Here is a 26,499-nt window from a genome sequence, read left to right on the forward strand (position 1 = left end):
TAGAATGGTACTCAGTAAAGCGCCCAACAGTCCCCTTTAAAACCAGTCCAGCTTTTACCTCGAGATCCATGAATTATCATAAAATAAGGTGAAAACGTCAACAAAACAAAATTTACAAAAGCATCTAGATCTGACTCCTTTTCTGGATCCTCACCAAAATATACAGGCTTCTTCCCTGACCCAAACTGCATTTTACTACCAAATGTTGTGTCAATCTGTTCAATAGACTTTGAGTAGTCCTGTAAACAAACAAACATAGAGGAAAACACAACCTCCGTGGCGGAGGTAACACTGCTTAATGGAGAAATCAGCCTTTAAATGAATTAATCCAAAAGTGAATTATTTCAGGCCCAGATTGCAGTTTCACTGAATGACCACAAGGAAGTGACAAAGCTCCTCTGCCCAGAATCTTAATGCACTCACATCTTTCTGTCTCATTTACGTCTAGTTACCAGTAATCACGTTGTTTTGGAGAAAAGTCCAGACATCAGAAATAATTATTTATGCTGAGTTATAGCATATTTGTGAAGACTGTATCTTCCGGTTTACCCTCCCTCCTTTTTTTGGACGGTAGATAATATTTTAATCAAGAATAAGTGCAGGATGTGAAACGCTTTGCTCGGCGTCGGTTATTTTGAGCCTATAAATCACACGGAAATGCAAATGTCTCAGTTAAATCCCTTCCTCTTGTGTTCTTTCAGCTCATTTGAATATCACATGCGTTAGGTTCACACTCCTACTGTCAGGTCAAGTCAATCTAAGCTGCTCCTACAATCACTACACCCCCCCCGAAATTAACAGGAAACACCATTTTGAGGTTAAAGCCAAGCTAGTAATGTATTAATAACCCACTTCAACAGCATCTCTGAGGTGCAAGTGATGTTAGAAGAGAGGATTAGAGCGCTCATGTACTCTATTGGCTCTAGTTCACTGTATTAAGAGTGTGTGTGCATGTGTGTATGTGTGTACAGCATGAGTCACCCTACCCGCCTGTGATTGGAGGGCCGTGTGTGGGTGAGGGAGGGGGAGAGAGAGTTAGGGGCCGTCTGTCAATCTCCCCTCCGCTCCATTCACACATTCAACCGCATGCACCCTCACGGAGAGACAGAGGAAGTGAGCAAGAGCCTCTCATTCATAAAAAAAAAAAAAGGAGAGAAAGTTCATTCACAAAAGCTGCACAGTTCTGTGCCGAGCCTCAGAGGGAGAGAGGAGGCGAGCAGATGTGGAGGTGAAGCCGAGCTGGAAGCCTGACGGAGAGGCTGAATGAGATGGGACTGTAGAGGGGAGCCGACTGGACCTCAGACTGCACAGGACATCCACAGTCCCACGCTGGTGAGTAGGGATCCCACAGCACGCCAGATAATCTCCCAGTGATCAGCTGATTTCTCGTTTCTTCTTGTATCTGCCGGGTCCAGTCAAACCTAACCACACTGTGTCGTCTAATTCCTGGCAGGGGTTTTTGGTTTTTCTTCTCTTTCACTTCCCAGTGCTCTCGTCGGTCCAGTTACCTGATTATGAGACAGCAAACCATACCCAGGTACACTTCCCAGTCGGGACTCATCACAGGGAGCTCATCTCTTTTGCAGCTATTTCAATTTGATTGTGACACTTTCACCCCCCCGCAGGCATGCTCAAGCGCACCAAATACAGTCGTCTGCGCAGCGACTCCGTCACATCTCCAGAGGATCGGCCCCAAAGGATGCCGCCCCTGAAGAGGGAACTCCCCTTGGACTCTGATTTTGCCCAACTGGACCCCGGGGCACCCCCAAACCATGGGCTGTCCACCCTGAGGGACTTCATCCCTCGAGTGGCCAACATCCGGCTGCAGAGTCCCTTCCCTCTGTCTGGCCTGAGGGGACAGAGGACCGCAGCAGGGGACAGAAGCGTTGACGGACACGCTGACAGACCCTGTTCGGGGACACAATGGGGATCAGCACCCGAGCAGAGACTTTGTAGCCAACCCCCCCTTCATGTGCCGTTTACCAGTGGCCAAAGCCGGGGTCACTTAGCCCTGCTCTGCACAAAAAGACCCATCACCCTGCACCGGATGGCCAGCCTCCCCTGGACCCCCGGCTGTCCTCCCTGCCCAGAGCACAGAGGTGGTCCGTGCTGTGTGAAGACCTCCTCTGCAGCGGATGAATGTACAGCGGTGCGGACGGCAAACAGAGCAGTGCATCATAACATCAAGGTACCCATCATGCTCACCAGTACACGGGACACAGGAGTTTACCTTCCCTGACTAATCTTGAGTTTTTCACTTGTGAATGTAAAAAGATGTCGAGCGTGTGTCAGTGCAAAGCTTCGTCACTTCACAAATGAAAAGAAAGTGCAGCTCATGTCGTATCCAGGGTCCCAGCAGAGAGTTGAGACACAGTATTACCAGTGGCAACGCACACAAGCACACACGCACACTCACGCACACACTCTCCCTGTGCTCTATTCACACTATCGCACTCCTTTTCGTACACCCCCCCCCCCCCCCTCAGACGGAGCTTCCTGTGTAGGCAGTAGTGACTCATCCTGGCTCTCTGCTCCTCTCTACATCAGCTTTGCTTGCGTGTGTGTATTTGAGTGCATGCGTGTGTGTGTGTGTGTGTGTGTGTGTGTGTGTGTGTGTGTGTATCCGGTATCGCTGGAGCCCGTACCCTCCTAGAACCGGAGGTGTGTTCGCATGGGTGATCAGGAGCGGGGGCCGTGCGAGCTGACCACTGATGGAAATGAGAACGGACTGTCTGGTTGTCCTCTGCAAACAAGCGCACATACACACACACACACACCACTCTCCTGCACAGCCCCTCCACCGACACACACATGTATTGATTTAAGTCTGGTCTCCATCAATGGACTTACTCATCCTGCCTCCAGCCTGTGGGGTCTGCCGAAGCCAGACATGTGACTGGCCAAGCGTGTCGGAGCACATGGCCTAAATGATGCCTGGTTGTGTTAACAGCTCCTCCAGCCGCCTCAACTCTTTATTAGCAAAGCGTGTCAGCATATAATTAACTCCAGGGTTCTTTGACCTAAGGCAAGAATATAAGAAGAAGGTTCCAAAACCATTAAGAAACTTTAGTATTGCAGGATTGGTCAGTCGACTCTTTGACTCTGATCTCCTGACTTCTCTGCTAGCGCTAACTAGAGGTAGACATTTTTCTTTATCCTTTATTAATTTGCTGATCTCCCGATCAAAGTTTTCTTATTCTGTGAAATATCTAGGCCTGGATTATTTTAGCAGAGATGAAGTGCTCACTCTCACAGAGTTTGACAAATTTCTAGACAAAATTGGATCTTTGACTTTTTCCTAGTGAAAAATGGGAGTGGAGATAAAGTGTTAGTTTAAAGTGTAAACTATTAATGGTACCATGGAATCCGATAAACAGTTACCTTCCTCATAAAAAATTGTAACAACTCTTGCCTTTATTTGTCATCTAGCCTCTTTGACGTACAACCTGAAAATCGAATGAATCAATTGACCCCCGAATTTAATCCATTCCCTTAGAAAAACAAAAAGCCAGATGTTAGCTGGTGTTAGTAGGTTTATTATGACCGGTGAAAAAGGGTAAGATGATGAACATCACACCTGCTAAACTTCAACATGCTAGCCCTGGCATTTCCTGCATGTAAGTGGGCTGCTAGGAATGCTAGCATAGCTTTGGAGCACACTGATGATCATATTGAGTTCTCACTCAGAGTCCCTAGCATCGCTTTAGACTCTTTGACTAAAGGAAGAGTATTTTTTAATGACTTCTTGGCTACTACAGCCAATGATAGAATGAAATCATGAAAGAAATTTTTATTCAGAAAATGTTCGATATACAGTTAACTGTCATCTGCATAGAGGCTAATAGATCACAGAAAAAAGTGAAAGGTTTATATAACATTTAGTCTGCAACATTAAATGCTACAAATTATTCCACAATAAATCATCGACTTTCCAACCTTTGTATCGTGATCCTCTCTTGAGATTGTTTTTCTCTCCCAGTAGGAACTGGGAGTGGAAACCAACAGTGCAATGAGTTTTCCAGACCTTTTGGTTTTTTTTATCGCTTGAAGTCTAAATGTTAAATCTGTTGCATGTGTAATCTAAATGGGTCATGAACTCTTCAACTTTACTATAGAGTCATTTTTCTTCTCCACATCAACGTGACTTTTAGAAGCGTGAAGAGAGTTTTTATTGTGTTTATTTGGAGGTAAATCAAAACTGCAGACTGCAGAATAAAAAAAGAGAAGAGGATATGTCATGTCTGCTACACTTTCCTTGTTTCTCTTTTCTCTTCTGTTAATTCTCTCTGAGGCTGTCAGATTTATCTCTCAGTCCCGTGGGGACGGAGCAGGACGGAAGCGGTGCCTAATGTAAATCTGCTTTCTGTCTGAGATCACTTAAGACTCTTATCAGGACTGTTTCTACATGAATCACATTACATCTGAATAACTGATGTTTGGTTTGTGTTTTCAAGTACATGGGCAGTGTGGAGGTAACCCAGTCCATGAGGAACCTCGACTTTGATACCAGAATGAGAGTGACACGGTAGGATGTCCCTCCACCACCACACAATATGAAAATATACTTAAATATATATACTCTACACATGAGATTATGACATTAGAATAAAACCGTGCATGAATAAGTTGCTGATGAACGGAAGAGGAGACAAACATCTGCTTGAATCTGACTGACTACATTAAATCAATATGTATTTATCAAGACATGTGGAGCTTCTTTAAAAAAACTATTTCAAAAGGGAAAATTAAATTAAATGTATAACATTTCACGAGCACGGGTTTCTCCCCATCATCATCATACAGAGCAACTTCTGTTCACAGCAACTTTCCTTGACGATGGGGTAGAAAATCTAATTAGATGAAATTCCCCCTAATGATCTTCCAAAGTCTCAGGATCTCTGGGTCACTTTGTTTTCACTGAGAAGAAAAGCACTTCCTGTCTAGTTCTGTGGTGGGATGTTGGTTCTCTGTGTGATGTATCTTTTGACCTCTGACCCAAGCCACAGAACTGGGAATATGTTCAGTCAGATTTTTTTACTCCATCGTTTTTTTCTCTATTACAATTTCTTGCTGTAATCTGGCTCTTTTTTTTGTATATTACTTATTTATCTAAGCAGGAAAACACTCAATTTTACAGACTTCTCAAAAAGAGACCAGCTCCAAATAGGACTAGACACTGAGGTTTAAAACATAGAAAACAAACTTATTATGAATTCGATCAAATATGAAGAAAAGGTTAATGTTTGATTGATAGAATATATGAAAATGAAATCTGAAAATGTATGTGTGTGCAGAGAGGCGATTAGCAGACTGTGCGAGAGGACGTCAGCCAAGACAGCAGTGAAAACTAAAAGGGTATGACACACGCACGCATACACACACACAGACACACTGAGTAACAGTGATTTTTGTCCTCATCAGGCGGTGTACAAGGGGGCGTCGGCTGTTCTTGGTCAGATGAACCTGCAGTTTTCCGGGCGCAGGATCATCGTCACCGTCTCCACAGACAGTGTGACTCTGATCACCGCCTCCTCCTCACAGGTGACAGCTCCACACACAAACCGAATTCTAGCTGCTGAGCGTCAGAAGTGTTGACGTATTGAAAACCAACCCTGTTTTCTTCTTCTTCCTTTCTTCTCTTCCTCAGAAGATCGCCCACCACCCCATGCAGGCCATTTCATTTGCCTCGGGAGGAGAACCAGTATGTTCTTATCCTCACATGTCATATGTTAAACATGGGAACACACACACACACACAGACAGACACACATAATTGAATTGTGTTTGATTATGACTTGGTTTGCTGCCATTTGTTAAGTATTTATTTGTATTTCCTGCCTCTTGATCTTTTTAAGCTTTCTGGAAGATCGGAGTCTATTTTTATCTGAGCAACTAAAAAGGAAATATTTGACTTAAGTGGAAGATTTGAGTCCTGATTGCAAACTTAAGAGAAGAAGAGTTTTTGATCTAAAAAAAAAAAAAACATTCTTAAGTTAAAAGAGCCTCAGATGTGAAGAAGGGAACAGATGCAGACATGCTCTGTTCTGTTTAAAAATAACTGTAAGAGACATCTGCCTTAATGATGAATAATAATAGCAGAATAGTTATTATGTACTTTTGAATTTTGTTTATAAATTTGATAATATGTTTTTCTTTTATTGTATTTATGGGGGTGGAAGGAAACATTGTCTGAACATAACAAACTCTGCAAACAACCGTTTTCCCAGTTTCACTCTCAAATTTGTTCATACACATTCTTCCAACTACTGCATGTTATAAATATATATAATAGACCTATATATGTATATAAATAGTTGTTATGTTTCAAAAATTAGATATTTGCAAAGAAAATCATATGTATTACTAGTCTTATGAGGACTTGAGTTGAGGAAAGCTCTAACGAGTCACTTGATATTTGTGTCTTATATATTTTTAATACTCAGTAAATATCTGCTCTATTCTTAAGTTGTCTCTTCAGAGCATTTGACAAATACACGAGCATCAAATCCAGAAATCCTCTCTTGTGCTCTGATGCGACTGTCCGAGCCTGCAGGAGCTTTCATGAGCTTCACACCTCGTCCCGACTGCTTCACACTAATAACTCTACTGTCCTGCCTGCTCCCTCCGGGCCCACATTAATTCCATATGACAGGACTTTGGTTTTTCTCCCTCATGAATGAATACACACACTCTATAGGGAAAAAAAATGGAAAATCAATGCAGCTCTGTTAATGTCAGTGCAGCTGACAGGAAGTGTCAGTTATTAGCCGCTGTCTGGGTCAGACCCTGATTAATAAACAGTTTGGATACCATGAGGTCGCAATGGCCAAAGATTAGAGGGAGAGCGTGACGGTAGTTTCTCCACTGGGGGGAACAACACTGGCGAGAGCTCTGGACGGGATTATGCCTCACTGTTTAATTAATTAGCTGAAATAATCTTGTCGTGTGCTCTAAGCCTCGCCGAGTCGTATCGGACGCGTGGAAGATAGCGAGGGAATTAAAATCAATCTGCCACCGAGGCTTTGTGGTGAAACAGCTGAGTTGGCCCTTGTGTCAGGGAACCATTAAACAGTGATTACACACGAATCACCAGTCACGGAAAAGGTCTGCTTTGGTTTTCAGATAAAATTATGAATGGAGCGGCTGATTACAGATGCTTAAGCCCTTGACATGTGCAGGTTGTAAACTGAACTGCACAACAACACAGAGGGGAGGTTTTTTATCACCGACACACACAAAAACAACAATGGATTAATTCTTTAAAAAATGAAAAGTTTGATTAAAGGGATCAAAGATCAAAAAACACCCCCAGCGCCATTTAAGATAGGAAATATTCAAAGTTTTTAAACTGGTGTTACTGTGAATAAAGATGGACGGCATGACAGCTCCTGAAAAGTGAAGCCAAAGCGTCATAATCACCACCTGGTGGCTGGCTGCAGTATAGGTCATAGATCACCACATTTATTCGGGATAGTGTGAGGAGGAAAGATTTTATTCTTTACATCTAACTCTCGGCAAGAATGCAGATGTAAGTGTTTTTTATTTTTTGTCTCTTGTCTCTATGAGTAGTTGCACATAACACTCCCCATAAAAACTTTATGTGGACACACTGTCTGTTTCTATGAGCAGATATGATTCTGTATATTACTCCCATGAATACAAACTTCATCATGGGTTCATCTCTGAATAGAGGGAGAAACGTCTTCCTTCTTTATTTACAGTCTGTGGTAGTGACCTGTAGCTTTTCTGACTTTATGATTCTTATTTACTGTTCAACCGGGTTTTAATTATTATTTGTTGTCATCTTCTTTACAGGACGTGGTCGATTACATCGCTTACGTTGCCAAAGACCTCACCAATCAGAGAGGTAGGTAACAGCTTGGTGCTCCTCTCTAATTTTATCATTAGGATGATTTGACTGATTTTGTCGTGTAAATGCAAATATGCTGACACGTTATCTCTCTCTCTCTCTCTCTCTCTCTCTCTCTCTCTCTCTGTCGGTGTCAGCGTGTCACATCCTGGAGTGTCCTCAGGGTCGGGCCTGTGAGCTCATCAACAGCATCGGTCAGGCCTTTGAGAATCGTTTCCACCAGCTCCTCCACCACACACCGTCGCTCCTCTGCACTGATCCCAGGTCGTCCCTCTGTGCACTATCGCTGAATCTAACTAATGTGACGCAATAAACTAACACACATTTAAAACACTGCATATTTCACCCATCTGATCAGAGGGCAGTTTAGTAATGCCTCACCAAACACCTGCTTTTATCATAGTAAATGTTGAACTTCTAGAGTTTGATCCAGACTTTCTTATATTTCTCTACAACTGAAAAGGAGTTTGATTAGTTCATTTGTTGAGAATTGAATTATTTGGATAGTCTGTTGTTTGAGGCATTTTTCAAACGCTTAACAATGTGGGTGTATAAGTGTGTAAGTAAATATTCAGTAAAGAAGTCATGGTTTTGATTTTGGTCCTCAGTTGGACAAAAGAAACAGTTTGAATATGTTAGTTTGGGCTTTGAGAAATAGATTTTCACAATAGATTTCACAGCCAAAACGATTCATTGATTAACTGATCAATAATGACAATTATCAATTTATATGTCATGTGTTGCTGTACATGTGTGTGTCTGTGTGCCTGCGTATTTGTGTGAGGTTAACATCCTGTGCCTCGCTGGTTGCAGGTCAGCAGTGAGAGTCGGTAACGATTGGACAGAGGAGACAACAACAGAGCAGGAGGTCAAACAGGAAGGTGAAGCCCATGAGCACTGTGACTATTACAATGTGATCCCGGGAAAGACGCCCCCTCCTGGTGGGCTAGAGGACCTGCGCATCACAAGGGAGGAGAGCAATCAAGATCCTGACATTCAAGAGGTGTTTAAAAGATTGTTGCTGCTGCTAATTCATTTCAATCGAGAAAAACCAACCACTCTGTCATAACCACTTTATTTATAACAGACGATATGTTTCATTCAGTGTGACAGTGTGACTATTGGGGTGTTGTACAGGAGGTGTAACCCCCCCAATCGCCTTGTAAATTACATCCTAACATACATTTTCACACACACACACACACACACACACACATACACACACAATCGGGAAGATCTGTGTCTTGTGTGTCTGACTCATCTCGTGCTGTTGCAGGTCTGTTTGCCTCGGCCTGTTTCACTGTACGAGAACTGCTCCATCACAGAAGAGACTCCAGCTCCAACTAGAGGTGAAAATCATCAATTCCATCCTTTTGAGAAAAAGACGCTAACTGCCCACAAAATATTCTTAAAATATGGAATATTATTTATTCTAATCTAAGTTTGGTGCAGATCCAGGGATTTTTTCTGAATAACTTTCTTTAACATTGTGAGATCTGACTTTTTTCAACATTTTCAACAATCTGCCAGGGAAAAATGTATTGCTCTTCAGGGACGTGAGGGACGTTGTAGTTAAAGATATAGTAAAATAAACCTGGGTGGTGCGACTAACTTCCTGTGTCTCCATGAACCCCAGTGGGATGTGAGGTCAGTGGACAGGGCTCTCCTCTCCCTGAGTCACTGATCCAGGACCTGATCCAGGAGGAAGGCTGGTTCCATGGCAGGTATGAATAACCCATATGAACGTATCTGCTGGTTTGTCTCTCCCTCATCTGCTCCCAGTAACACTGTGTCCTTCCTCCCAGGCTGGGACGAAAGCAGGCCGAGTCCCTCCTCACCTGCAGTGGGGACTTCCTGGTCAGAGAGAGCAGCTCTGCGTCTGGTCAGTACGTGCTCAGCGGCTTGGAGGGAGCCACCGTGCGGCACCTGCTGCTGATCGACCCCCATGGAAAGGTAAAGGTGCGAGTTCGACCGCAGGAGGACGACAGACCGGCAGCTGGCTAACGCTCTGTCCTTTCTGTGCGAGCAGGTGCGGACCCGTGATCAGGTGTTTCTGAGTGTCGGTCACCTGGTGCGGTTCCACATGGAGAACCAGACGCCCATCGTGTCTGGGAGCAGCGAGCTGCTGCTGAAGCAGCCGATCCTGCAAAGACACTGATGCACATTCATCAGCTTCGTAGTCACACGTGCAGACATTAGCCTTCAGCGCCGGAGGGTCTCTGCACTTGTGTGAGATGAGGAACAATGTACCAAAAAAACAACTAAATCCTTTAAACACTTTTAGCTCCTTGACAATTCAACATGTGAACATCCAGCACTTTCCACAGTATTTGTATTATTTGGCCATGAATCCACATGTGTTGTATATGTTCAGTGAATAGCTCCTGACATGTGAGTAAACGTGTGCCTCTCCCTGGGTGGAGAGCAGCTGCCGGCCTGCAGAGCCTCCTCTCTCTGACTCAGGATGAATCTGTTGGTGTTTACTCAAAGTCCAAGCACAATCACTGGTATCGGGAGGAAGTGAGCAGAATGTTGGCAGGCGTTCAGATTCCCTCTCTGTACATGCTCAGTTCATCTTTCATTCGTTGTTTGTTTTAAAGTTTTGATTTGTTATTCTTCCGTGTTCCTGCCTTTTTTTTTTACTTGAAAATCACTTTTCATTTCACTTTCCTGTTTTGTTCTTAATATGGAATTCAAATACTCTCAGTAACCAGCCGCAGAATTGCACTCTTGTCTCAGATAAGCTGGTAAATATCAAATAATAACGTTTTTGTTCCCCATTCATTGTTGTCAAATACATCTTTAGTTCTGTTTCAGAATATCTGATATTTCTCTCTTGTCTCTTCTCACACGTGGACAGTGGAACTAAGTAGAGTTCAGATAGACACACGTATGAAATGACACAAAACAACTCAGGGGACTGACATATTGTTAGTATTGGTCAATCTTCCAGTCAGTAGAATAAACTAAATCAGCTAATGGGAAGAAGAGTCAAATTTCATCAAAACTACATTAACACTTCAGTTTTTAGTGAGTCAATGTTTTAGTTGCACGTTCAGCTGAGACATAAAAGTGTAACTTGTCTTATTTATTTGAAAATGTAATTTGAGGACAAACCACTTTACACCATCTCGTGTTAAAGGAGGTTTCAGATTGATTTGAAACTAAATATCTTTGGATTTTTGACAAATGACCTAAATATATAGTTATTATTAGTCATTCACAGTTCTAAGTTCTTTTGTATTTAACTTTCTCAGCTGCCATGACTCTTCACACCACAAGATGGTGCTGTCCGTCTACACAAGAGCTTACCGTACCGTCTCTTGATTGGTCAAACACTCATTAGCTCATCTTCTGAAATTCTCCATTTGTTTATGTGGCTTTTGAATTTCTCATAAATCTTACATGTAACATGTTTTTCTATGTTGCAACATGGCCAATACATATAAGATCAAACCATTGATTTATGCCACAGTGACATCCTTCATGTCCATGGTTATTGAAAGAGCAGTAAAAATGATTGATAAATATAATGTAGGATAATAATTCCTGCCACACTTCCCCCTCAGTTTTCAGCAGCCCCTCACTTGCACATTTCTCTGGAGTAAACGATGACTGCGTGCTGAAGGTATGCGCTGGACTGTTTTTCGGGCTGTGGCCCTCGTCATCCTCTGAGAGCGGCTCGGAGGGTCTCGCCCACATTAATCACCCTCGGCTCGGCTCGTTGAGCTGAGATCAGGGAACCACTGGCAGCTGATGTGCAGAGAAGCAGCTCTGACACAGAGAGAGATAAACTCAGAGAGGGACACTGAAGGAACACCACCACCCGGAGCCTCTCTGTTCAGATGATTGTGTCAGATGTGAGCACAGAACGAGCTGCTGGGTGTCAGAGAGCAGGCTTCTCCGTCATGTGACAACGAGCAGGAAACGAACACACTTCAAATGTTATCTCTGCACTTTCCTACACACTCTTATCTGATTGCGTCTGTAAACAAACAGAGTGAAAGTGTTTCTCCCCCCCGACTTAAAAATCTGATAAAACCATCATCTACTAAGATGAAAGCGTTCATAGCTGTGAAATGAAGCCATTTTTTTTTTTCAGCCCTGCAAAGTTCTTTTCTCGCTTCGGTTCCGTCCCTCTGGATTTCCTCTGAGTCACAGAGACCTCGCCCGGAACAACTCACCAAGAACAACAATGACCTAGTGTGTGATGCCATTCTTGCACATTTGTGAGGCCTGCTGATGATCACATGCTGTCAAACCTGTGAGCTCACCGTTTGACCTCTGACCCGATCATTAATGTGTGAGCAGCGTCTGGCAGCCGCTGGGTTATGGGAGGAGCATGAACTGGGTCAATATTTGAGAGATTCTGCTCCTCACTGGTCGGGTAGCCTTCGTTATTCAGCATAAAAGGCAAGTTTCTTCTGGTTTAATGTGAGTTAGGGCCTGAACATGCAATTAATTTGAAGTCCTTTGTAACTACCAGATTCAAAGTGATATTGACTATTGTGGTTTACTCTATTATGGTGATAATATTTGCTGAGTACCTGAACTGTATGTCCATAGTGGACACAATAATAACTACAACCAGATGAAACTCTGGAATCTGAATGCTCCAATTTGATTTTGAGGAATATTGTGATGTAGATATTTATGGGGCGCCGATACAAATTAAAGGAGAGCAGCAGTCCATTATATCTTCAAAATGTTTTTTAAAAAATGACAATTTACAACAGATAAAAAATAATTTAACATAACAAATATAATATAACATAACAATAATTTAACATTTAACAAACATTAAGGTTTGAATCTGACATTAGTTTCAACATTGACAGTAAATGTGACATTAACTCTTCTACAAGTTTTAAATATCTTGTTTTCAGTTTGTGCAACTTTCCAACCAGCAGCCGTTTTAGAGATTTCTCAAATTAATTAATTAATCCTGAATGACGTTATCCCTGCTACACACAGATAACGGTTTCTCACCCTATAGTTTACAATACAGTGGCTGAAAAATGCCTACACATTTAAATTTGTTACATCCATTTTTATTTGTAACTGCAACAAAATGTACTCGCTCCTTAATGTCATGATTCTTCCTTGACCCTTGACCTTGAGTTCTGTGTAAATCTGTTCAGCAGTTTTTGTGTAACTTTGCTGAAAAAATGAACCAACAAACTTTGCAGCATTAATAATGAACAATAATTACTCGCGGCATTACGTTTAACATCTCGAACCACCGAAAACACAACTGTATCCAGCTGGACACTGTTTTCAATGATGACCCAAATAAAACTGGATCACTGGTCAAGTCTAACAAAACAGCTTTACACACAAGTTCCCCCAAACCCCTTCACAATAAAACAATTTAGAGATTTTAACTGTTCAGGGGGTGAACTGTCAAAGTCTCGAGATAATTAAAAGTCTGGCGCTAAAACTACAGCAGATACTTAATTCATGCATCCACGTGTTGGGTGGAAGCGTTTGGTGGTGCGTGTGTGTGCATTCTTCAAGCCCAGCCTGTGACATGACAACCCCTGAAACAGGAAATCATAAACATTCACTCTAATCCTCAGGTTCTGGGGCTTTGGTCCAGATCCAAAAAATTAAAAAGCCTTAACTCTTTGAATTCCTTTACGGCATAAACTTGAGTGCTGATGAGCCCAAGGGCATTCACTTTAAACACACACACACACACACACACACACACACACACGTACTGTACATGCACAGACAAATTGCACGTATGACAGAGCAGTCCCAGACCCTGACGGCCCTAATGGAACAATTAAAGTCTCAAAAAGCTCCCAGAGAGCAAGAGCATGAAATTGTCCTTCGTTTTTCAATGTTATCAGAGTCACACAGAGTTCAGATCTGGGAGGAAACAAAGCAAGGCTTGGCCACTGACTGAGCCGTGTTGCAGCAGTTACCGACATGCCAACATCTACACGTATGTTCCTCCAGAGACGGCGCACGGGAGGAGTTGCTCGTGTGACTCAAGTTCGATTGGCAAACAAATGCACAGACACAAAAAGACCAGAGTGCTTTTTGTCCCTGGTTCTGTTTCCTGTTTCCACAAGTCAGGAACCAGCGAGGGCCTGCTGCAGCGAGCAGGGAGCCAAGGCTTTCTGTTGAAGTAGAGAATGCCGTGCCGAAGCCTGGGCAGAATAGATGAAATAGAATAGTGTGTGTGTGTGTGTGTGTGTGTGTGTGTGTGTGCGTGTGTGTGTGTAACCCCCACAGTGATCGCCTCACCCCTCAGCTTGAGCTTCTATCTCCCTCTGCTCTCAGGCCTCAGCCCTTTACCCCAGCTTAAGCAAGAGGGCCTGTCTCCGAAGCTCTGATGGGTGCGTGGACTGTTGGCTGTTTGCAGGCCTTTTTTTTGTGGAAACACACACACAGACACACACAGACACAAACAGACACACACAGACACACAAAGACACACGCTCGCACAATACACTCAAGCACAACATACCCTGGAGTTTCTTTACCTCTTCCAAAACTTCGTCTTTCCACTCACTCTTTATCATCGCCTCTTTGGAAACTAGGTCAGTGTCAGTTCATGCCATTAGCTTCTGCTCCAAGTGTATGACTTTAGGAACCCGTGTGTGTGTGTGCATGTGTGTGTGTGTGTGTGTGTGTGTGTGTGTGTTTCATGTTCAGTTAGCAGCAGCCATGCTTATCTGCCACTTGGCTGAAGAACTTCCTTGAAAATGTTTGTTTTCATGCTCTCTGTCAGTGGATTGGAAGCAAGACTGTGTATGTGTGTGTGTGTGTGTGTGTGTGTGCGTGTGCGTGTGTCTGTGTGTGTGTGTGTGTGCGTGTGTGTGAGACACGCCGTTGATCAGGGGGTGGGGGATTCCAGGATTCTAGCACGAGGCAGCAGCAGCAGACAGATGTGGGAGACTCGAATCAAAACCTTTCTGCTCGCCAACATCAAAAGGCGACTTCTCCTCCAGTGTTGGTCTCCTCTCGTTCTCCATTCCTCGGCCGTTCCCTCATGCTTTGGCCAACAGCTCACACGTCTCCTCAGGATTTCAAGACCAGGCCGAGATCAAAACCTGGATCTGAGCAAACACCAGGAGGGAGGATTCAGTGGATCGCTGTCATGCTGGACTTTCTCTTTGTGGTCCTGGAAACCCTGAGCCTCTTTCAGCTGCTCACCAAACCCCTCAAACACTGTTTTTACCACCTTGATTATTCACCACTTTATTAAAATTGCTCATGACTACAATTTCCACTTTGATGACACCGTTCAGAAGCTGCAGAAGATCATGTGTTTGATCTCTGTGAGCACTCGGAGACACCAGCTGCTTCATATGCTTCATATCTGTGATCGGTGTATACTGTACTTTTTATGCATGAAGACCATTTGGACTGGTCTTATTGGAGTTTTACGGTGGACGTCGGATTCCTCTGGGTTCAAATTGACCTCACACAACACGATGCAGAATAACGTCCTAACTATCCCAACTGTTAAGCCTCTGCCCCAGCGTCAGACAGATTTATTATATATTCACATGGTCCGTCTGTCCCTTTTGTGAAGTGATATCTCAGGACCCTCTTAAGGGAATTTCTTCAATTTGGTACAAATGTTCACCTCAACTGGAAAATGACCTGATGAACTGTTGACCTGATGAACTGAAACTTGGTCGTCAGAGATCCTGGTCACTGTGACCACACCAAAAAACAAACAAGTACCCATTTTGGGTCTTGTGAACGCAACATCTGAGGAACAACTTGAGGGAACGTCTTCAAATTTGGAACCAAAAAAATGGATTTTGTAAGTCAGGTGTCAAAGGTCAAGGTCACACAGTGGCCTCACAAAGCATTGGGGTCTACGGAACTTGGTATCTCAAGAGTGCTTTCAGGGAATTCCACCAGTTGACTCAAAGATAAACTGCTTAGATTTCAGTTGTCAAATAAAAAATCTTTAAAAAAAAACTCAGAGCAATGTTTCTAATTTATCTATGAAACACTAAAATAATAAGTAAACTTTGCCTCATGGAATCATCTGTTCTTTCTCTTCTTCAGATAAGCATCTCAGAGTTGTTTGGTCGATCAGTTGTTCCACCACTTTAGTCTTTGTCTTGGCTGAAAGCTCTTAACAACTGCATTTTGTAATATCATTTTTAATAGACATCCATGGCTCCAAAAGGATGAATCCTATTGACTTCCACTGGGCCTTGACTTTTCATACAGAGCCACCTCTCAGTTTCTAATCATTTTGGGGGATTCGCATTCGCAAGAAAGACATGAAGCCGTACAGAGGAATCACATTGACCTGTATTACACACTGTCTATTTGCATGCAGTGTGTTTATGGCTCTGTACATTTGTGCTGAGTGTCTCTTATACAGATGGTGGCAGCAAACCTCCGGCGGGAGAAAACTCCACAGGGAATGTTTTCCATCCCTAAGATGGTCCGATTTGTGTGTGGGGACAATGACTCTGCATAAATCACATGTGGAGGGGAGTGGGTGGCTAGACCAGTCTGCATGGATGACTCAGGCCAGAAATACTATCCAGCCAGCCCCACAGGGGAAAGACCCTGGAATAAGACTCAGTATATTCAGACACAGGATGTGGACCAGAATAATAAGCACATTTTATAATGTATTAAAACTACAGCCAGAGATTGTCATACAGTTGAATCAAATTCACGTGCATGATGATATATTATCTAATACGCAGGGTTAATTGAAATATGACATTTTTTAACAGGTCACAACCTCATCATGGGTTTCATAGACTGTTTACATGGACAACAACAGTCTGACTATTGAACTTCTTCGGAATAAGACATTATTTTGATTATGGCGTTTACATGAGTTACTCAGAGTATTTTCTTCAGATTACTGTTTACATGTTACAGAGAAGAGTCTGATTATGACTCACATATTAATTTACTTTGAATCTGATAGTATAAGTAATGATATAGATATCTGAAGTAAGGGAACAGTGACTTAGTCTAATCAGAGAAGAACACCAGCATCTCGTTACGCTGATGGACGCCTGCTTTTCTCCACACAAGTTTGACCTTTTCATAGATTCATCGCTCGGCAGGAAGCTACAGCTAAGCTTTATAAATTTCAATCAACTGTTAAAGATAAGAAAAGACTTAAAATTATAAAGGCAAGATCTAGTTAAAGGCTGAGGTAAAGAGGAATGTTATACCTTTTCTGTTAAGGCGTTAAATGAACTAGCTTCTCTGATATCTAGAAGCAGTGTTGCCTCTACATTTCCACATCTATCTACAGATTTCAGAAATCTGTGTCAGCCTGACCAACGATCTGCCTCTGTCTAAAATAATGTGGCTTCATTTCTGGGTAGTAGGAGGATGTCGGGACACGGCGTCCATCTTCATATACAAGATGAACATTCAAGATCCGGACTGTGATGGGTTTTCTCACTACTTTTCTTTAATCCTGGGCGAGGTGGCTTCTGATGCAACGTCCACTCACTCTTTATCGGGAGTGACGCCAGAGGCACAGCGAGTATACCTGCTCTTAAACTCAAGGCACTCAGGAGATGACTCACACTGTCAACCCTGTGCTCCTCCTCCTCCTCCTCCTCCTCCTCCTCCTCCTCCTCCTCCTTTTGGCCTAAAAGGGAGCATCCTCACCATGAAAAGGAAGTGCTACAGCTTAATATGACCCTTAAGATTCTATTCTGCTCCACTGTATAAACAATCTGAGGGAAATTAGTTCATGCAGCGCCTAGGTACGCAGGAGGAAAAGGATCCATTTGGAGGAAGAAAGGGATTCCTCCGAGTTCTTCTGTGGTTCTGTCTGATCTCCTGCTGCAGCAGTGCACTGTATATGTGTAGTGTGTTTCAGTGAAGGAGACCATATGTGATAATACACGGCCAAGCCCAAACAGTTGATATAATTCCATCATTACATTATCCTCATAACAAAAAAAACAGTGGAGGCCAAACCCCAGAATCATGTAAACTTATCACACACACACACACACACACACACACACACAAGCATATGCACACACTTTAAGAGCGAGCAAGGGGAGGGGGGAGAGAGACTCATTTCTGCTGCAGCTCATTTTCTTGAAATATTTCACATGAATATTGGCAGCAGTTGTGCTGCAGAAGACAAAAGGAAATGAACCGTGGAAGCTGGAGCCAAAGACAACACACAGTGTGAGAAAGTCTCGCTACAGTTGCTGCTCACGGCGCAGTGAGAGACAATCTCAATCAGCTGCTGCCCTGGGATACACACATGAACCACATGGAAATGAGCTGGAAGAAAGACCCACAAAGAAGACATCACACTGAAGATTCAAGCAAGAAAGAAGTACATTAGAGAGGTTGAGTTGTGTTGTTATGTCACAACTTTGTTGACATACTCCACAGAAACAATCAGACTACACTGTGAACAATGTTTATCCAACCTCGGGTTCAGTTGTGCTATTTCAGGCATCCCAGCTCAGCCATTTCAGGCTTGAGGAGTAAACATTCCCCTAAAATGAAACCCACGCTCGGTTACTAGCAGTGGGGAGATTAGCTGAGAAGAGGATGGGGTGCGACACAGAGGGGGGTGGGTGGGTGTGCCGGGGGGTGTGAGGGGGTGGTGTGTTACTGTAAATGACACCACCTCTGTGTCGAGGAAGAGCAGAGAGGCAACCCCGCTCGGCTTGGCATCGGCTTTCTCCCTCTCCACGTCTGGTTGATGACAACCACGACTGGAAGCTTCTCCAGAAACTTTCCCGCTCGGCTCTGACGTCACTCTAATAATGTGTGTGTGTATGTGTGTGTGTGTGTGTGTGTGTGTGTGTGTGTGTGTGTGTGTGTGTGTGTGTGTGATTACACATGTATTGGTATGCTTTACTCAAGTAGTGGTTTCTGCAGCTGTCAGATGTATTGGATTCCGGAGTACAGGAATATGTTGCATAAAATAAAAATACTATCATTACGGGAATGGCTCATCATTTAGGGGCCATGCTGTTACATTTGCTTTATTGTTTATTGAGTGAGAGGAGAACGCTGATAGCACTTTGATGTCTCTTCTGTAAATATGAACTTGCAGCCACCAGATGGTTTCTGGCTGTGGCTTCACATTTAACGAACAGATGTGAGCGTGATATCAATCTTCTTGTCCATGTGTTCGCGTTTCTCTAAATGTGGAACCGTTCTTTTAATGAAACCTGCAGATGAGCTAATGCCTTTGTTTTTTATACTGTTTAATTTCCCTTCCTTGTTTATAAGATAACATTTTGATAACAGTAACTGTTGGATTGACCCGCTGCAGTTTGTCTTTTTTCTACATTTCCTGTATCTCTGGATCAAAGACTGGAGGATGGACCACCTGACTGAACCCCAAAGCGGCTCATAGGTCATAAATCCTTCTTCAGTGTTGATTAGATTAGATTAGATTAGATTCAGCTTTATTGTCATTGCACAGTACAAGTACTTATACAACGAAATGCAGTTAAGCGTCTAACCAGAAGTGCAAAAAAAGGAGTTAAAGTGCAGAGTATTGTGCGTATATGAAATGTAAATAAATAAGATGTGTATAGTAGCAAATATATATGGAATAATACAGTATTGACAGGTATTGTATGATATAAGAACTATGAGCAGTAAAAAAGGAAATAGTACAGTATTAACAGCTTTTGTATGATAAAAGAACTATGAGCAAGAAGTAATATATCTGAAGTAGTACAGTATTAACAGGTATTGTATGATATAATAACTTTAAGCAAGATAAATATATAACAATATATAGATATGAATATACTATAGGCAGGATAATACAGTAGTAAAGAAAAGTGACAGTGTAGTGCAAGTGTTCAAATGTTGATGGAACGGGACATGGACTAAAATGTCAAAGTGCACATCATTAAAACTTTACTCAAAGATCCTTTCTGTCATTTTAGGTAGTTCTAATCAAACTGATGGCGAGATTGGTTTTAATTAGTTATTTGATACTATATAATCGATAGACAGTTGAGTCATGATTGGTCGAGCTCATGTATTAGCGAGACCACGCTATTACAGCTTCATCCCCCGATTACTAACCTGGCTTCAAGTTTGCAGGATGGCACCGTTCGTATCCAGGGTATTCTGGCTTCTTTTCTGGATTGTAGGAGGAAGTGGAAACCAGAGTGCCCCAGTGTTCTGATCATACCCAACTAAGCCACAGGGGGGATTATGCGAGCCTGACAGGTTTTCTGGTTTTGGTGTCCTAACCCGGCCCATGCCAGATGTTCCCCCCGACTATGGCCCATGTATCAGCAGTTAAAATCAAACAGATGCCCCAGTCAACAGGACCAAACCCAACTGAAACTGGCTTGTCGTGCTTGGGACAGGTATTTACACTCTACTGGAGACATGTTGTCTATCTAGTCTATGCTCCATGTGTATTGAAGCACTGGCTTTTGGTTGCTGTTCATCTAACACGCAGAAAGTAAGCGACTGATCATATTTCCTCACACTGTCCAACCTGATGAGTTCAGTACTTGGGTGAATTTACCTGATGCCAAACACCAAGAGGTTTTTGGTGTCAAAGTCATTGATCTGTCGCTGACCTCTAACAATGTCATCTCAGTCACTCTCACTCACCTTGGTTGACCATGGAGAAAGTGTGTCACTGTCATAACAACACACTCCAATCTACAGTGCCCTCCCCCCCCCCCCCCACACACACACACACTCTCTGATTCATCCACATGAAACCTCTTACCCTCTTCTGGATCTTTGTCTCTTCTGCCAACGTCCCACGCACCATTTACAGTAAGTGGTGTTCGTGTCCAACAGGAAGATTCGGTTTCAGGGCTAATTTACATTCTCATTTCAGAGAACATCTTACTTCCATCATTTCGGAGCAACTGCGTATGACTCCAGTTAATATTTCAGTGACAAGATAATAATAATGTAAGAGAGCACAAGAAGGGGAATGGACTTTTTGGGCAGGGTCTTTCTGTGTGGGTTTGGGTTTGTTAAGGTTTCCTCCCACGGTACAAAAACATGCAGATTAAGTTTTATGGTGACCGAACGGTTGTTTGTCTTTATGCATCAGCAGCATGACGGAGTCCTCCTCCCTCCCAACATCAGATGGGATGGGCTCCAGCCTGCCAGTCACTCTGAGCAGCAGAGCTAATGGATGGAGAGATATTAAGGAAAGAAGCAAACGTTATCAGGCTGTAACAGAAATTATTAATTATACCAAATCAGAGGAGAAATAATACTGGAAGTAACACTTAATGTCCAGCTGCTACGAATAATGATGATGGAGAATTATCACAGTAACAGTTCACAACACAATCATGTTTTAATAACCCAGTCGTATCTTACTTTTTACCATATTACTAAAGGATTGTGTCATCAGCAAATAAACTGAGATTTTTGTAATGTGAATTAATGAATAACACAGATGATGTCCGAGCAACAGATGAGCTTGATAAAGACAATAAAAAAAAAACAGCAATATGTATTTCTTACCTTAATAACACCAGGTTTCAACTAATGTGTGTGTTCTATAAATGACCCTTAGAATCTTCGCAGTAAAGTTGTGTGTCATCGGGAAATATGAATTCCAAAATTGAGGTCAAAAACATATAAAAGGAAAATATTTCCAGTATCCCTCAAGATGCAGCGAACTGGAAGATGAGCTTGGACTCGGCGAAGTGACGGTGAAGACGTCTTCAAACCGTTGGACGAGAGCGCGAGCGTTTAAGCTGTCAGACGAAAGGTCACGGACAGACAAGCAGTGGGATTTATAAGGCGAGTAAAAGGGAGAAACTTATGAAACTGAAAACGGGGGGAAGTGGTTGGGCTGCAGGAGTCCAACCAAAATATAAATAATTCATAAATAAAAAAAGGTTTGTGGCGGACACTGATTCAAGAAAGGTTCAATCGCATGGAGGTTTTTACTCAGAGCAGACCTGTGGGATCTGCAGTGTGATTCCGCTCTGGGCGCTGCCTTGACAGTCGGTTGTCTGGAGGCAGACGCAGACTCCTGGCAGCCGGCTCTGGAGTGAACGTGGTCTTGTCAGCAGTGATGGAGAGGCCTTGCAGAGGGCAGGACTTTCCAGGGGGAAAAGAAGCAGTGCAGTATTGTTGAGACTAGGTTTTGAGGCGGTGGGCAGACATCCAACTGGCGATGTCAGCGAGGGCCCGTGGAGATGTGTGCCTCAACCTGAGTGTCTGAAGATGGAAAAAAGTGTAAAAAAAAAAAAAAGGTTATGGAGCTAATGATATATATACTATCCTGGACACGAGATGAAATACTGCATAAAGGGAGAGGCCTGTTGGAGCAGCTCAGGCATGTGCAGGAAACAGGCTGAGAGGTGCATCGGGTGCAATGCTGTGGTCAAAAAGAAATGAAAAAATGCAATGTTTTGTCTCAATCTGGTGCTGGCAAATAGCTGCGGTGATCGGATTTCACCAAACTGTCTCCATCAGAGCTGGCCTGTGAAATCCAACGTGCGAGGCCAACACATAATGTATGAATAAATGCAGGCAGAGGCTGTGTTTGGACATGTGCGAGAGCAGAATGTGCATAATGACAAAGAGGGGGGAAGAGAAGGGAGAAATCATGGAAACCAGTGTGCAGTGGAGTTATACAGTGTCGGGGGGGAGGGGGGGGGTTCTCTTGGTGTTCTGAGCGATGGCATACTGGAGAGAGGAGCCGGGCGGACTCTGTGTTTGCTGGGTGGGGCTGCAGACATGAATCAGTGTGTGTGAAAACTATCACTGCTGCACCGGACCAAATTCCTGAAATCATGCAGCTCGCACTGTGTAAATATTTATAAGACATAATTCAACACAAAGTGAAGAGGGGGATGACGTGGAGAGAATGGAGCTCTGAGGACTTCAGTGAAGTGGCTGTGTACGTGCCACATGTCATAGTAAAGAGAGAACAGGTGCATTTATTCTCAAAAGTGGACAAAAATATCTCTGTATATGAATTATGATCAGTGTTTCTCAGAGGATTCTGGATTAAGTTAACTCCTGCCTTCTTCCTCCAAGCTCTTCTGAGTTGACTTAATGCATTTAAGAGTTAATAGTCCAAGCTGAAGGTCCAGAGTTTGACTTGTGCAATTTGACTTTGGCTGTCTTTTTTTTTTTCTGTTGCTCTCAAGCTTTTGTATCGCGAGAACAGGGGAGGAAAGAGGGGGGAGAAGAAAGAAAAAAAAGTTTTGGGGAAAGTTGAGCGCAGAGCAGGGATGAGGAAAGAGCTCTGGTGCGAGGCAGAGACGCAGAGAGAGAGTGTTGCTGTCCTCATCCTCTGGAATGCGTCAGCTCCTCTGACTTGATCCGTGCAGAAGAACCAGCACACCGCTGGATGCGCACTGGCGACCAGGCTCCACTCAACCATGCGCATTTATTTATAGCAGCTCAGATCTGAGTTGAAGTTTTTTTTTTTTGTTCAGTGACCTTTTCTTTTCCCCTCCGCACTTTTTTTTGCTAAACGTTTATCCAGCTTGTTACCTGCCAGTGAACGTGAAGCGGGTCTGAGGCGGATCTCCTGCACGTGAGACGAGGTAAAGTACAACAACTCAGTCGTGCGCACTTTTGCACGTTATTGCAATTGTTTTTTTTTTACACTATCTGCTTCTGCAGCTCCCAGCTCAGTGATTCCTTTACTGGTTTAAGTCATAACATCCCAGCAAACTTCCTTCTCTTTTTATGCGTCTTCTCCTAAATAAGTTTTCATATTCTTTTCATTATTTTTCTGCAGCTTTGACTCCACTGCAGAGGTCGACGGGGCTGGGGAGCGAGTCGAGGTGATCGCACCGAGCAGTGGACTTTTTCCAGTTTGCTCTTCAGACTGGATATGGACACTAGGTGTGGAGGAGCGCGGCTGCAGCAGCTGGCCGTGGCCCTGGTGGCCCTGTTGTCTCTGTGCGCCGAGCTGCGGGACGCGGCGGAGGTGCTGGTGGTGGACACCGGGGACACCGGGGACAGCGAGCTGGTCACCAAGCAGACCCAGAGCAGGGCCAAGAGGAGGGGCGGCTCGGACGTCCTCAGAGGGTAACGTGACCGTGATGATCCCTGTTTGTCCCATTTGGGAACAGATTCTTCTTTTTGTTATTCTATTTAGTTTTTCCTGTTATTTTAATTTGAAGCCCTTTTCTTTCCCCTCCACTCTTGCACTGCACCCCCCCCCCCTCCCCTAACCGTTATCAAATGAACATCTCTGTGCATGAGTCATATATGTATTTAGTTATTTATTTATTCATTCATTCTTTTTTTATTTTTGGCTCAGAGCAGGTGTCTGTTCTCACGTTTAACTTGCTGCTCCTGCGTGATCACTGGTGGTCACATGACGTGTGTGTGCGTGTGTGTCTGTGTGTGTGCGTGTGTGTGTTCGTGTGTGTTTAATAAGGCAGACTGAGGACCAATGAATGACATTGTCTGTGATGGGAAGTTTGGAGCAAAGTTTAGTAATTAAATACTGGCAAGAATATCACATTCCTGCTGACTGCAATAATAAATTACATCCAAACAAAGGAGGCCATTGGTCGTGTGTGCCTGTGTGCCTGTGTGTGTTTGTGTGTGTGTGGCTGTGACAGAGAGAGAGAGAGAGAGAGCGAGAGAGAGAGAGAGAGAGAGAGAGAGAGAGAGACAGAGACAGACTAACAGCCTAATCCTCTTTCTGGCCAAAAAACACCACACCCCAGTATGGGGATAAATCACATCTGCAGCTGTACACAGTGGGTCACTGCTGGAGAGGTTGTGTCTTTGCATGTGCATATGTGAATAAGCGAGAGAGAGAGAGAGAGAGAGAGAGAGAGAGAGAGAGAGAGAGAGAGCAATACAGACTGCAGGAAAGCAAGGAAGAAAGTAAAATAAAAGAGAGAATGTCTGTGTCCAGTGATGACAGCAAACAGCTGATGAAGGTCACACAGTCGACAGCTCGACGTGGATTCTCCGCAGGCATTTTTTATTTGAAATGCTCCGAGTTCATTTATCAGAACATCTGGGTTCAGGGGCAGGAAGTGCATACAGGCTGCACACTGTGTCACCCTGACTTACGGCTATAAAAACGTTTCACGCATCCAAGAAGGCTTCATTATTCACCTCTTGGATCAATCTGGAGTTACACTATACAGCATGTGCTCCGCCGTCTGGGTCAGGACTCACCCAGCAGGTGTTGAGACATTGACATATGTAGAACCAAAGGTGACAATACACTTGTCAGCATCTTCCCATGGAATAACTCATGGAGCTTGATGAAAAGAATCACATTGGGGAAAGTGATATCTTTCAGTGTGTGAAATTTGGTACAGCTTGACTGTTGGGCCTTGGCGGAGGTATGAGCTCTGGAGAAGGGCATTCGAGTTTGTACTTAGAAGTACCCATGTTACACACCAGGCACTATCCATTGATAACCAATAATAGACAGGTGAGCCCTATCCGGGGGGTCGGGATCCCCACAGTGGGTCACAGGTGAATCCAAGTTACCTTGGGCAATGTGTCCCCTTTGTTCTGCCCCCTCTGGATGGATGAATCCGTAGAGAAGTTAAAAACTGGACTTGACTTGCGAGGGATCTGATCTGTGTTGAAATGTAATATTTGACCTTCTGATGCTGCATCTCTTCCACAGACCGAACGTGTGTGGCTCGAGGAACAACGCCTACTGCTGCCCGGGCTGGAAGACTCTGACGGGAGGAAACCAGTGTATTGTTCGTGAGTATCATCTCACAGTTTTTCCACCACTGGTCCGTCTGTAATAGATTGTAAATTCAGGACAGATAGAACTTTTAAAGCCACTGTTATAGTATTGTCCATCTGGGATTAGAGCTGAAATGATTTAGTAGATTACTCAATTAGTTGAGTGAACGAAAACACCAACTGCAGCTATTTTGATAACTGATTCGATTTCACAAACTTCCTGGTTTATCTTAGTCGAAGTCAATGAAAATGCTGAATATCCCATCTTGTTAAAGAAAGTGGAAAAAAATTCCGGTATCCGCCCCTTGATCCAGATCCTCACTAAATTGTAATGGTTCTTTCCTGATCCTTGTCATATCCTTAATCTTCTGCCAAGGTTCCTGGTAATCCATCAAGTAGTTTTAATTTGCAATTCTGCTAATTACCTGACAGACCGACAAACAAACAAACGTAGATGATAATATCACTTCCTCGGCTGAGGCAACTACTAGATGTGCTCAACTTGGCTAAAACATTACTTTTCTTCATTTATTTAACATCTTCTGGTTGCAAAATTTATTTTGTTGCCTGATAATGAGACTCATTTAATGCAAAAGGTGTTTGATCCAGTTATTTTACATTTACAGTGGGTTACTGCAGCTAATGTGTGGTGATGAGCCAATAACAAGTGGGGAATTTTGGTCCCCCATTGCCCCCTCGCTCTTTCTCTTTCCCTCAGTGGACAGGAAGGTCTGAGAGGCTGTAGAATTGTGGGACTGCAGTCTGGCTGCTCGGCTGGCAGGATGCCGGTCGCGGCTCTAATGACATTGTTGAGCAGTGGGGTTCGGGCCGTCGGGGTCAGCGGCTGGACTCTACCTGATTGGAGCTGGGGACGGGGGGGACCATGCCAACTTCATTCTGTGGGAAAGAGAAAAAACAGAGCGACTGAGACTAGAAATATCAACTGATGTGCATTTATGGCAACATAACTCGAGGAAGAAAATAGC

At 43.5% G+C, this 26,499-nt stretch overlaps 2 protein-coding genes across 2 annotated transcripts in view; both read left to right on the plus strand.

Annotated features, from left to right (window-relative positions):
• The first annotated feature begins 80 nt into the window (after window positions 1-80).
• LOC133970530 (SHC-transforming protein 1-like) lies at window positions 81-10,681 on the plus strand. Its single transcript, XM_062407430.1, has 14 exons — window positions 81-1,332; window positions 1,454-1,537; window positions 1,626-2,188; window positions 4,455-4,525; window positions 5,295-5,355; window positions 5,422-5,541; window positions 5,648-5,701; window positions 7,816-7,867; window positions 8,008-8,134; window positions 8,684-8,873; window positions 9,147-9,219; window positions 9,507-9,594; window positions 9,676-9,823; window positions 9,900-10,681. The coding sequence occupies exons 3-14, from the start codon at window positions 1,628-1,630 to the stop codon at window positions 10,026-10,028; spliced, it is 1,674 nt and encodes a 557-aa protein (XP_062263414.1). The 5' UTR covers window positions 81-1,332; window positions 1,454-1,537; window positions 1,626-1,627; the 3' UTR covers window positions 10,029-10,681.
• A 12,362-nt stretch (window positions 10,682-23,043) lies between these two features.
• The window catches only part of fbn1 (fibrillin 1), a 58,859-nt gene continuing 55,403 nt past the window's right edge, over window positions 23,044-26,499 (plus strand). Inside the window, exons 1-3 of the mRNA XM_062407559.1 lie at window positions 23,044-23,379; window positions 23,577-23,869; window positions 25,446-25,528. Coding sequence (XP_062263543.1) covers window positions 23,673-23,869; window positions 25,446-25,528 — 280 coding nt within the window. The 5' untranslated portion in view covers window positions 23,044-23,379; window positions 23,577-23,672. The remainder of the gene's footprint in view (window positions 23,380-23,576; window positions 23,870-25,445; window positions 25,529-26,499) is intronic.

This window comes from Platichthys flesus, chromosome 1 (genome assembly GCF_949316205.1).
Source record: "Platichthys flesus chromosome 1, fPlaFle2.1, whole genome shotgun sequence".
Classification (NCBI taxonomy): Eukaryota; Metazoa; Chordata; class Actinopteri; order Pleuronectiformes; family Pleuronectidae; genus Platichthys; species Platichthys flesus.

What these genes read in the sequence shown, in the direction of transcription:
- LOC133970530 (XM_062407430.1), top strand. Translation starts at nt 1,628, where the DNA reads ATGCTCAAGCGCACCAAATACAGTCGTCTGCGCAGCGACTCCGTCACA. An exon ending in ACCAGAATGAGAGTGACACG is followed by an intron (nt 4,526 to 5,294) that starts GTAGGATGTCCC and finishes ATGTGTGTGCAG; the next exon opens with AGAGGCGATTAGCAGACTGT. An exon ending in CTCCTCTGCACTGATCCCAG is followed by an intron (nt 8,135 to 8,683) that starts GTCGTCCCTCTG and finishes CGCTGGTTGCAG; the next exon opens with GTCAGCAGTGAGAGTCGGTA.